The sequence below is a fragment of the Ctenopharyngodon idella genome, chromosome 5 (genome assembly GCF_019924925.1).
Source record: "Ctenopharyngodon idella isolate HZGC_01 chromosome 5, HZGC01, whole genome shotgun sequence".
Lineage (NCBI taxonomy): Eukaryota > Metazoa > Chordata > Actinopteri > Cypriniformes > Xenocyprididae > Ctenopharyngodon > Ctenopharyngodon idella.
The window spans coordinates 7,393,554-7,406,729 of NC_067224.1; the positions used below are offsets into that span (position 1 = coordinate 7,393,554).

At 35.1% G+C, this 13,176-nt stretch overlaps 1 protein-coding gene across 1 annotated transcript in view; it reads right to left on the minus strand.

Annotated features, from left to right (window-relative positions):
* rasa4 (RAS p21 protein activator 4) overlaps window positions 1–12,680 on the minus strand; it is a 48,388-nt gene extending 35,708 nt beyond the window's left edge. Inside the window, exons 1-4 of the mRNA XM_051893213.1 lie at window positions 12,168–12,680; window positions 6,566–6,622; window positions 5,146–5,259; window positions 3,660–3,721 (exon numbers count right to left, since the gene is read on the minus strand). Coding sequence (XP_051749173.1) covers window positions 3,660–3,721; window positions 5,146–5,259; window positions 6,566–6,622; window positions 12,168–12,232 — 298 coding nt within the window. The 5' untranslated portion in view covers window positions 12,233–12,680. The remainder of the gene's footprint in view (window positions 1–3,659; window positions 3,722–5,145; window positions 5,260–6,565; window positions 6,623–12,167) is intronic.
* Between the last annotated feature and the right edge of the window lie 496 nt (window positions 12,681–13,176).

Genomic DNA, 13,176 nt, shown 5'->3' on the forward strand with positions numbered 1-13,176 from the left:
GGGGGGAAATGCAGATAAAAAGATTTAACTAATATCCTCAGTGCTTGCGCATCTCCATTCTAAGAATGTCATAATTAGAGTCTATATATGCCAACCTGCATAATAAGCCACCGTTCCGCTGTCAGCTAATTACACACCATCCTGTTATCTGTGAGGTTAGACTATGATTTGACTTATAGCTAACTTGAATGTTCACACCCTGTCAAACCAAGGGAAACTTGAGCACAGGGCTATTTCTGTGCTCTGCAGAATGTGTCCTTTCACTAAATGCTATTTCAGAGCCCTTGGAGAAAAAGGTTATGTGAGGCCATTTGTTCGTTATAGCTGCAGAGAGGGTGAGAGTGGGAAGAGGACAGATGAAGAGAGGGAAAGAACCAGCATAAAGACTCATTCAAAAGTCAATGAACGCTGACTTGTGTTATAGTTACTGTCAGATCCACTTCTTTTGGAAGCATCTTATAAACTCTTTGGCTCATGCCTGGTAAGGACATGTATACACTACTGGTCAAAAGTTTGGAATTGGTTTGTTTAAGAAATCTCATATGCTCACCAAGGCTGCATTTATTTGTATCAAAAATACAGTAAAAACTGTAATATTATGAAATATTACAATTGAAAATAACTTTTTTCTTTTTAAATATATTTTAAAATATAATATTTTCTGTAATGGCAACGCTGACTTTTCAGCATCATTACTTCAGTCTTCAGTGTCACATGATCCTTCAGAAACTGATTTGGAGTGCAATTATTATTGGTGCTCAATTATTAATAATAGGTCTCACTATTATCAATGTTGAAATTATCACTGCTCTATACTGAAAGAGAAGATGCTACCATCTCTCCGTGCCCTTGGTCGTCGTGCACTTTTCCAACATGACAATGATCCTAAACACATTTCTGAAGAAGAACAGGGTGAAAGTGATTCAGTGGCTCCTGATCTGAACCTAATCGAACACCTATGGGGAATTCTGAAGAGACAAGTTGAGCATCACTCTCCATCCAGCATCCAGTCTCTAAAAGAGGTCATTCTTGAAGAATGGAAAAAGATAGATGTTGCAAAATGTCGCCAACTTGTTCATTCCATGCCTAGAAGACTTGGTGCTGTCATTAAAAATCATGGAGGCCATACAAAGTACTAGATGTAGTAGTTTTTGTTGTGGGGTGTACTCATTTTTGCATCACCCTAATTTGAGTAAAACTGAAAAATGTGTAATCTAAGTTATATTATTAACCTTACTTTCATGTTATAAGTTAAACAGATGTTATATTAAACTTAGTCTTCTCAACATTTTGGAAATTGTTTTTGTGTTCATTGAGATATTGTTTAAAATGTTACTTTCGAAGGGGGTGTACTCATTTACACTGAGCACTGTATTTATATATATATATATATAATTTTTTTTTTTTTTTCCCGTAACATTATCTTTACTGTCACTTTTGATCAATTTAATGCATCCTTGCTGAATAAAATAATTTTTTTTTGTAAATCTTACATACCCAAAACTTGTGAGTGATAGTGTATCATGGCTTTCCACAAAAATATTAAGTAGCACAACAGTTTTGAAAATAATTGAAAATAATATGAAATGTTTCTTAAGCACCAAATCATATTAGAATGAAAAAAAAGTAAAAACTGTCAAAATAGTAAATGTTACGAAAAAAATAAAAAAAAATTATATATATATATATATATATATTTTTTTTTTTTTGTAACATTATCTTTACTGTCACTTTTGATCAATTTAATGCATCCTTGCTGAATAAAATATATTTTTTTTTGTAAATCTTACATACCCAAAACTTGTGAGTGATAGTGTATCATGGCTTTCCACAAAACTATTAAGTAGCACAACAGTTTTGAAAATAATTGAAAATAATATGAAATGTTTCTTAAGCACCAAATCATATTAGAATGAATAAAAAGTAAAAACTGTCAAAACAGTAAATTCAGGACATTTAGTAAATTACATTTTAAAATACATTAAATTAGAATACAGTTCTTTTACATTGTAATAATATTTCACAATATTACTGTTTTTACTGTATTTTTAATCAAATAAATGCAGCCTAGATGAGCATTTGAGACTTCTTTCAAAAACGTTTAAAAAAATGCCTTTTGCCCGTTAGTGTTCAATGACAGCAAATTGTGGGGAACAATACTAGGAACTGTTGCGAGCCAGATTTGAACCAGCATTACCCACATGAGAACCACAGCTCAATATTTTGAGAACTGCACTAACCCTTTAAGCCACAACACTGACAGAGCTGCTGCAGTCCTGAAATGGGGCTGGGGTTGCTGGGCAACATTTAGTAGGCTCTCAATCATCATTAGGCTATTGTGCTAACAAGCTGAGTTGCATATTTAAACAATCATTATTATACCCTATCTGTCTGAGACACCAACACAGAGAACTAAACAATGTTAATGAATGGTGTCATTTAGCTTTTCTATTCCATCACGGATAGCCTGCGTTGTATGACTAGTCATCAACACAACATGGGGGTACAATGAGTGATGCTTTGTTCCATTTTGTGTCATGATAATGGATAACCCTGCCGTGTCCTTGCCCCTCAGGCCCAATAGACATGAGCTACAAGCCTAGACAACCACAATGACTCACCAGCACTCAAAACGCCACCTCACAGGAACCCCACCAGAATGTGTGGTCATATACACAAGGGAGTTTTCTACTACAACGATGTTGATTTAAAGTCATCTCATGCAGTTTTTCTTTCAGTTTTCCTTATCAATATTTTTGTCTTATTTTCAAATAAAAAATACATTTGCTTTAGAAACATTTTGAGCAAAATTATGTAAGATATTAAGACTTGTTTGCAGAAAATATGACTAATTCTGTTCCTTCGGCCATGGCCACACCAAAGCGTTTTTTCCTGAGGCTAGCGTAGTTTTTTTTTTCTCCAATTGTTTTCAATGGGAGTGCCACATTTTTTAAAAGAACAGCAGTGTGTAGGGGCACTGAGCATCTATTTCACGCTGAGCATTCAGCATTTTTTACCGGTAAGAATGTTAAACTTTGGGTAAAACGCAGCGCTCATCACCGTCACTTTTTACCCAGCCATCCAATCACAGTGAAAGTCTTCATCCAAAACAAGTGCCAGAGCAAGTACGTAACATTGTGTCTACATTTTATCTTCAGAAACCAACTATTTGCGAAATCAGATTCTACTAACAGTTCCGCGGATATTCCGTATCATTGCACATATGGCGTCTGAAAAAAAACGCTACACCACTAAAACTCTCTTAAGCGCTAGCAGCAAGGCATTTTCAGAAGAGTGCTGGTGTTTTCAGCTGGCTAAAATACACGGCCTTAGTGTTAGGGGTTGATCATATCTTAGTTTAAAAAACAGATGTATAGCAGTTTTAACTAAAAATAACTTGAGGAAGTTTGTGGCTTTTCATAGTCACATGACAATCAAGTGTCTTATAAAGTCCAAAGTTTAAAGTCCACATGTATGACTGTGCGTGACTAATAAGGGTCTGACTTGATTATTTGTCAAAACTTTCTTGCAGCACTCATCTTACAATCTCTGTCTTGTTGACACTGAAAAATGTGTTGTTGGCTCTGGATATTGATTTCCCATTTTACCACAGCGACTGAATAAAGACCGTAAATACTCTCTGGAAAATACTCTCTTACCTTGAGGTTTAGCAGTGAGAACCTCCTTACTGATTGACACCTTCCCAATGACATCATCTCGGCTGTGAACAGAACAGTTTTTGAGACTGTAGGTTTCTACTGAGCAGCATAAGGGTCCCACTTTATATTAAGTGTCTTTATGGACTAACATTTAAATTAATCATTTTATATAATGCACTTATTGTGTACATACATGTTTTTGAATTGTAGTTATTTAAAAAAAAAATACCTGCATGTAATTACAGCTGTAATTACATTGTAATTAACCCACACACCAATACCACCAAACCTGTCCCTACCCGTATCCCACCTTAATAGCAGCAAAAGTGTTTTGCAATACAGCATGAACACAGAACAAATGTCAAACCTTGTACCTAACCTTTTTTTAATGGTTAATGACACCTAATATAAAGTGTGACTGGTATAAGTCGTATATGAACCACAGTTACAGTGCTGTTACAATTGATCATGTTAATCATGTCAGTAGTTGAAGATGAAGCGGAAAATAATTAGTTTTCTACATTTTCTGAAGATAATACCCATGTAAAAATCACTTAAATGATGCTAGCGTGTTGTGGGAGGATCCAAGAGGTGCATCTGACAATCACAAACTGTCTGAGTAGGTACTACATTTGAATTTGAATTTCTTCGCAACCATTAAAAAAAAGCTGCGTCCGAAATCAAGTACTGGTGAGTAGGTACTACATTTGAATTTAAATTTACTTCACGACCGTTGAAAAAGTACGTTCTATGTAGTACGAATGCGTGTAGTATGAATGAATTCGTACGTACTACATCCGCCATGTTGTTACTGTCACATGACCTACCAGCGTCAGTTACGTCCTTTCAACTCCATTCACAAATCCTCTCCCGTGGCCTCATGGGATAGTAAAGTATCCATCATATGCGCACTTCAGAATCTCACTGGAAGTAGTAAGTCATCCGGGTACTTTTTGGCTACTGTTTTTCGAATACTAAGAATTCGGACATACTGCTCTGTTTGCATAGTTTTTAGCATACTATATAGTAGAGAAGCTCTAGAGAATTAACAAATCCTCTCACCTGGCCTCATGGGATAGTAAATTGTCCATTGAATGCACACTCTAGAATCTAGACAGAAGTAGTAAGTCATCCAGGTACTTTCCACCTACTGTTTTTTGAATACTTTTGTATTATATAGTAATCGATATAGTAATCGATTTTGGTGACTTAAAGCGCAACAACAGTATTCATTTCATCAGCTTGTGCATTCCCATTTCCAATTTTTGTGGTTGATCCACAGTTGCCATGTCGGACTGCTCAAACAGCCAGAGAAATGTTTTGAAAGTGACATTTTAGGGGAAGTCAACCTTAACGAATGGCTTACTTATAGATGTTTCTCTACAAACTTTAACAGGGCAAAGTATTTTAACAGAAAAATATCACACACTTCACCTTCAACCATGTAAGTAGTATGTAGATTAAGTAGTAGTATGTAGGTTCAGACCTGAGAGAGTCCTCATCCAGCACATAAAAAGACACTGTACGAAAGTAGGGAGGAAGATGGACGGTGTATTCTTCACCCCAAAACGGAGACAGTGTCTTCCATATTGTTGCTGTCCTGAGAGATAGATTAAAAAAAGGAATTTAAAAAACCTATTACTATACCACACAATATAATCAACAGTCGGAAGTAAAACGAAGCTAAAATCATCAGTGTGCCTATAAATGATAACATTCATCCTGTGACATTTTGGACATCAAATGCGTTACTTGTTCCATATAAAAAATCTAATTTGTTGAGTCTGAATCAGAATATATTTACACCAATGTTGTTAAACTAATCTTAAACTAAAACTATTAAACAATGTTTTCATTCATTTAATTAAAGCTGAAATGAAATAATTATTATTAAATGAAAAAATAAACTTAAGAAACTTAAACAAAAAGTGCTAAAGTCCCCTAATTTGGTATAAAAAATGTCTGGAAAATAAGTATAAAAACATTGATTTTTATTCAAACATAAACAAAACCAGACAGCAGTTTTTCTTTAACCACAGTTATCCAAATGTCAATATCCAATCAGAAATTCTAAGCAAAGATTAGATTGTCAATCGTCAAGTGTGTTTTGTATATAACATTTTCACTCAACAGACTCACAAGGCTTATTTACTGCAGTAATAATTAGCATAAAGCTAGCCTGAGGAAACAAACATCAGACTACGATCCATACTTAATATTTATTTACCATCAGATTTAGTATACCGGGGAAAGAATGTGACTTATTGACCAAAGAAATCATTGTGGCTCAGAGAACACTCAGTAATATTCACAGTAGAAATCAATAGTATGATTGTTAAACCTTTCTGTTGACTGGAAAATAAGTTATTTTTATAGAAACTGGAAATAAAGTGAGTCACAAAAGAGACGGTGCAGTGAATAACAAATAAAACAATATAATAAACTTAGTAAGTTCAGTTCAAAATTCCAATGTTCTCACTTCTCTCACTGTGGTAGCAGTTCCTAGCAGTGTTTTCATGCATATAAGATGGATTTTCATTTCTGTACCTCCTACTCTTAATTCCACGTGGAGCACCAGGAATCAATATGCCCACACTGTACTGACGGTCATATATATTGCGTTTTGAACCTCCAGCTCAAACACCTCAAATCAGAGGTTTGTTTAGTATGACCTTTATATAGCTACCAAGTGTGGAGGTACAACCACACAGCAATCTACGCACAGGAGGGATTTCAATTATGCGGCACAAATTGAATCAGTTCTGCTTCACAGAAAATTTCATTTCTAACCTGTTCGGTTTATGATAATTGACTTATTATAGGCTGTATAGCAACACAGTCCAATATTAGTTCACCAAACTCTGGGGCTCAAATTGAAATGTCAGGGGGAAAAAAATCATACCTACCGAATTATTGCCTCATTATCAATTTTCACGATGCAGTATGGATCACTGCTTCCAGTTCTGCAAGTGAAATGAACAATAATGTTATTGCATACTGGCAAAAGCTCAATAGTTATTAATCTCATGATCACACTTGATTGGTTTCCAGAATTTTAATTGCATGCTAATTATGCAACTGTTGCTCTCTCAGATCAGCAACAAGGCTTATTTAAATATATAAAGATAATATACATTTATGGTTTACAAGAATCAATGAAAAATATTTTTGTCTTCTTATCATACTCTTTTATGATAAAATGAATGTTTGAATGTTATATCACAGGTAATGCTTGTTTTAATGGTAATGTTGGTAATGCAATGAGTTTCAGTGGAGGGAATCAACATTCCTTTGTTACTAGTTCTAAAGTGACATTTTAAAATTAGTAACCAAGCCTTGGTCAAACTGTCAACTTGAGATTTGAATCAGTGGCGGAAGGAAAAAGTTCTGCACAAAAGAGCGTTTTAAAGACACTCTGTTGTTATTTCTTATTTATTTATACACTTCTTATTTAAACACGCTGTCGAACTGTTGTATAAACACAATATCACACTTGTAGCCATGCGATATGGCTGTATATCAGCACGCTGTGATTACCTACGGCCGAATCACAGCTGATATTGCTCATATACATTTTCTTTTACAAATATGTATAAGTCATTCGTAAAAATCATTATATTTTTAAAACATAACTTTGTTGGTCACACAACATGTCTTTGCTTTGGCATTAAAAATAAATGTATAATATTTTAACAAAACTGCTTCATTGCTTATGTTTTTTCTAAGAAATAATAATAAAAGCTTATGCCAAACTACTTGTAGATCATTTCCTGTCTTCATCCTGCACATGCCAATTAAGAAAATTCCTATGGGATGAATGGGAAATGCTAACACATAGCTTTCTCCAGGTATTATACACTCCTCCTTGTAAATTACACACTTTAGATTTAAATTACAGGCATATAATAATGTCTTCCTGTTCTTTGTCCAAAAAATAATACCTTTTTTGTGTGTATATGTCATTTCCAATATTTTAAAATGAGAGAAATTCCATTTTCATTTCGACATCCCACTGTCTGATAGGTGAGCATTTGTTCATTGCAGGCTGTCTCAGATGAGCCATGAATTGACAGAGAGCATTTGTAGAGATGTCCGTTGTCACTGTGAGGATATTGAAATTCTTCTGTGGAGGTAATGACTGCCCTTGGCAACTTTGGTGAGCTGTATGAGTATTTGTGTGTGTGTGCGCAGAGAGAGGAGAATGAGTGCATCGTGCGGTGATTCATCTTCGCCTGTTGTTATCAGTGTAATAGGGAAACCTGTGGCTGTCAGAATCAGGTGCTACATCAAACAGCACTGAGGCTTGGCAGTTAAACCACATACTATCATCCTCATGCCACCTGCAGGAGGAGGATAGAGATGATGACAAAAGAAGGAAGAGGAGAGATTCCTCCCTCGTTCTCTCTGCTTCTCTTATCTTCTGTAACCATGATGTTCTGTTTGGGGACTGAGAGGCCCCAGAGTCATTTTACTAGTTAAACACACACTTGAACTTTAAAGCTATCATGAAATGAAAATTCACCTATCTATTTTGTAAATTCATGTTATATATTTTATTCTCAATGATTCATCCATGTATGTTTTGTTTTTATTTGTTTTTGACCTTGTAATTATTAATCAAAATCACTCACATGAGATCACAGCAACCAAGGGTCCAATCAATTTCCGTAGGAAAAATCAAGTCCCCCCTACATTCTTCTGTTCATCATATATACATCACAATAGGGATAAAAGTCTATCGCAACATCCATTTCATGGCGACTTTAAACTCGTATGTACATCACAATATGAAAGAAAATAGGTCTGTTTCAACGCAACTTTAAGTATCAGGTTGTTACTTCTTGACTTTGCGATAAAAATATCACCGCAGTTAATCATGCTCCTTCATAAAAAGGAAATTTTCAACTAACTTAAAACGCTTAAAGATGATAAGCGCTTAAAGTGCTCATGGCGTAAGATGCTTAAAAACATAAAGCAGTGGCCACTAAGAGTCTGTTCACACTTGTAGTTCGGTTCTCTTGGTTCTTTTGGTCCGGACCAAAAAAGAAAATTATATATTTAGTCTTAGTTCGCTTAGCATTCACGCTGTCATTTTTAAGACCGAACCTAAAGATACAAAACAACAACAACAAAAGGCTCATGGCGTAAAATGCTTAAAAACATAAAGCAGTGGCCACTAAGAGTCTGTTCACACTTGTAGTTCGGTTCTCTTGGTTCTTTCGGTCCGGACCAAAAAAGAAAATGATACATTTAGTCTTGGTTTGCTTAGCATTCACGCTGTCATTTTTAAGACCGAACCTATAGATACAAAACAACAACAACAAAAGGCTTTTATGGTGTATATTTTGTGACAGAACTTACCAAACATGCAAAACAATACTGAGTTCTAAATTAAATGCGCTCGTTGTATGTGCGTACATATGATGGTATTTTTACTAGCTGAGAACTCACAAAGAGCTCATAAAATGTGTAAAGGACTCAAAACAGTGTCAGGAATTCCTCCGTTACACAAACAAATACCTGTACTGTGTAATGGGCAACGTAGCTCCTATGACGATATAAACCAGGTATGTTTGAGCATTCTGTCCTTTTAGGGTGACATCTTGTGACATCATGTCCTGTTTTTGGTTCGTTTAAATGTCTTTGGTCCATGTTGCGTTTATATTTCAATCGAACCTCACCAAAGTTCATTTGGAAGCAGACCAAGGTCCACATTTTCAGGGGTCTTGGTCCGCTTTTAATCAAACCAAATCTGCCAAGTGTAAACACACCCTATAGATGTCAGTCTGAATGTGTACATGGATATATAATGTAACTAATCAGCATATCATGTAATTAATTTGATTTGAATTTTTAATTGGTTGACACTCCTACACTCTAAAAAAAATGCTGGGTTGTTTCAACCCATTTGGGACAAATATAGACAAGCCTAACCACTGGCTTAAATTTTTATTAAATTTTTAAACCCAAGGTTTGAGTTTGTCCAAACATGCGTTGAAACAACTAAGCTTTTTTAGAGTGTATTTTTTTACACACACATCTTTGGTATCTCTGGGACCTAAGACATAACAACGTTAAAGTCATCTCCAGAGAACATGAGGGTTAAGTGAGTTCTGTGTCACAAATACATGAATCTGGCTTGACAGAATCCAGGCTCGTGTTACAACGAAAGCTCTTTAACAAGCTACAAACTCATCTGTCTGCATGCTCTACACTTGGACCAATGGGTTAATTTGTTATTCCAGTGATTCTGTCTTCAGACTATCATCTCTTGTTGGATCACACAACCATGTCAACTGTACAGTTTAGCTGTAACTGACTGAACACAAAGCTTACTGCCAATGGAAAAATGAGAAGCTAAAAGAATGAATTATGCTCTCAAATTACAACTAGGCGTAGAGGCTGCACGATTTAAAAAAAAAAAAAAAAAAATCACGATATGACAGTGCAATTATTAAATCGCAAAGGCTGTGATTTAATTAAAGGGTTAGTTCACCCAAAAATGAAAATTCTGTCATTAATTACTCAATCTCATGTAGTTGCATACCCGTAAGACCTTCGTTCATCTTCGGAACACAAATTAAGATATTTTTGATAAAATTCAATGGCTCAGTGAGGCCTCCATTGACAGCAAGTTAATTAACACTTTCAAATTCCCAAAAAGGTACTAAAGACATATTTAAAACAGTTCATGTGACTACAGTGGTTCAACCTTAATGTTATGAAGCGACAAGAATACGTTTTGTGCACCAAAAAAAAAACAACAACTTTATTCAACAATATCTAGTGATGGCCGATTTCAAAACACTGCTTCATGAAGCATTACAAATCTTTTGTTTCGAATCAGTGGTTTGCAGCGTGTATCAAACTGCCAAAGTCATGCCCCCCAGTGGTGAACCATTGAAATTTTGAAACTTTTCGAAAACATTTTGACGTAACGAAGCCTCGTTTACTGAAATCACGTGACTTTGGCAAATCAAAATGAAATCAAAATCTAAGGTATCAAACAGTGCAGGGTGAGTTACACACAGGGTTAAGGGGGAAAAAAAACATTTTACTGATTACTGACAACAATATCAACATCTGATTGCACTTTCTATTTATAATGATCTTGTAAAAGTCCCAATCAATGAACATTTATCACAGTAAACAAGTGCTCATTTCCCTTTGCCCAGGTGCTGATCGCTCACCAGCTGCTTGATTATAATTAGCCTATCTAAAACAGTCCAAAATCTTTCCAGAGCCTTGCAATCATTTGAAGAAAGGTGCATACTATTTACTAAAGCTCAGCCAGGGCATGTGTACATAAAGAGGGATGGTTGTGGAGTGTTTGTGGAGAATGTCTACAATCTCTCTCTGTGCACCGTTTGGCAATGTCACCACAGTGTCAATACAAACACTCCACGTAACATCTGCTCCGACGGTTCGGCCCACTGACTAGTTCAGCAAATTTGATAGAGTGACTAATAATTTAATTTAATCATACAAGGAAGTGAACTCAGGAAGAGAAGAGCAGAGAATCACATTTTCTTTGCATTGACATGACTACACTGTTGAAATGTTAATGCAGATGACCTTACTAACCAATGAAGTCATTTCCTCAGAATGTGGGAGAGCTGTCCTTTCCACAAATAGAAAACCTATAAACCGTTGTCATCTGGGCTGTTGTGGTCAAAATTATAGACGTGAGTTTCCAGCCTCATACCAGACAAAGAGTGCCAAATTAATTCATGGAATGCTGCCAATTTCAAACTGCGAACCAATTAACAAGCTTAATTCATTTATACTGCTCATTAAGGGTCTGAAAAGAGTGTTTATACAGTAGTTTGGCACGAGCTTCCAAAAAAAAAAAAAAAACGATAGAAAATAAGCAAATTGTGTATTTGAGATAAATAACTCTGAGTGTAAAATATCTGAATATGATCGATGAATCTGATGATATGGTTGATATACTAATGAGTAATATCTAATAATAATATTGATTGAGAGAAATGCACTATATGTTTCTGTTATAGTGTAATTCCCAGCATCTGTGGCAAGTGTACAAATTACATAATAAAACAGCTTTTTAAATTTCATTAATTGAAACTAAAATCATCATTTATATATATTTATATCACACATCATATTTATATGACAAATGCTCATTCGTGGTAGTACAGAATATGTTATCATTTGTAGACTACACTTTTGTTTTCAAATATAGTATAGGATATAGGCAATATTTGTTCATGTTTATGATTAAAATTCCAGAACTGCTCTTTAAGTCCTATTTATTTTATCTGGTCATTGAAAAAAAAAAAAAAAAAAGTTTAATGTAAAAGGATTTTTTTCTTGCTATTTAACACTGAAATGTTCTCTAATGTGGTATCTGTGAATATATGATATATCTCCCAAATCCTGCTTTCAGTTTATTTATCATCATGTACACTGAACACATGTCTTCCCACATATGTCTGTGTAATTCATCATATAAATACAAAAAACAAAAAAGTCATTAACACTTACATGTCCTTGATTGGCAGGTTCTTTCCTTCCACAATCCTGATGAATAGTGTGCTTCGTTTAGCCATGCTGTCATTCAGTGACTATATCACGCGCCGACAATTCTTATTCCTTCAATAACGCGCATTCTCATAAGCATTGCAGAAATGATTATGTCCGCAAACAGGCTTTTCTATCTATAAAGCTTATCATATGTAAACCCTGTGCTGAGAAGCGGCACTGCCGTTCGGTCCAGCGGTCGTCTATACAATCCACGCGTTACACACAGGCGGGTTTGATCTCTGGGTTGTTTGTAGGAGGAGGAGTGACTGACTAGAACAAACACTAGAAGAGAGAAGGTTAGGCTGACGCGACGCGATAAAACTACAACGTTCCCTTTAGAATCATCGCAACTGTTTATAAAATGAAAGTACGCGACTGTAAGCGGCTTTGAATATTGTGGACTTTTGAGAGGTGTGGCGTGACGCGACGGGTAAATTGAATTCTCCGCGTGAGGGGAAGAGGAGTCATTTCTCACCCTCGAGAGAAAGAGCTACCTAAGATTAGCAAACAATTGTCTCGGTAGACTATTCGATACTAAACACATGAAAACTAATAGGGTTACACTTTTTATTCCAGTAAACATTTCTCAGTGTTTTGAAAGTCAATATTTGTTTAGACATTCGTATCTTGAAGGCTTGGCAAAAAGCTTTTGAACATTTAAAACGTTATTGACTTGGACAGGTTTTCAAACTGGGGTCCACGAGGAAGTGCAAGGGGGTCCGTGGAAACGTTTAGAGGACAAAATACATAAATAATACAATTAAAATAAAAAATAGATTAAAAATAGATAAAAAAATAAAATAAATAATAATAAAATAAATAATTAAAATATATTAAAATGAATTATAGAAGCACAAACTAAAAAACAAACTTAAACAAAATATAAAATTATAATATTTATTTTTCACAGTATAAATTGGATCTTTATACATTCATTTTATCTGTCTTTTAAATCGGGGTCCTTCACATG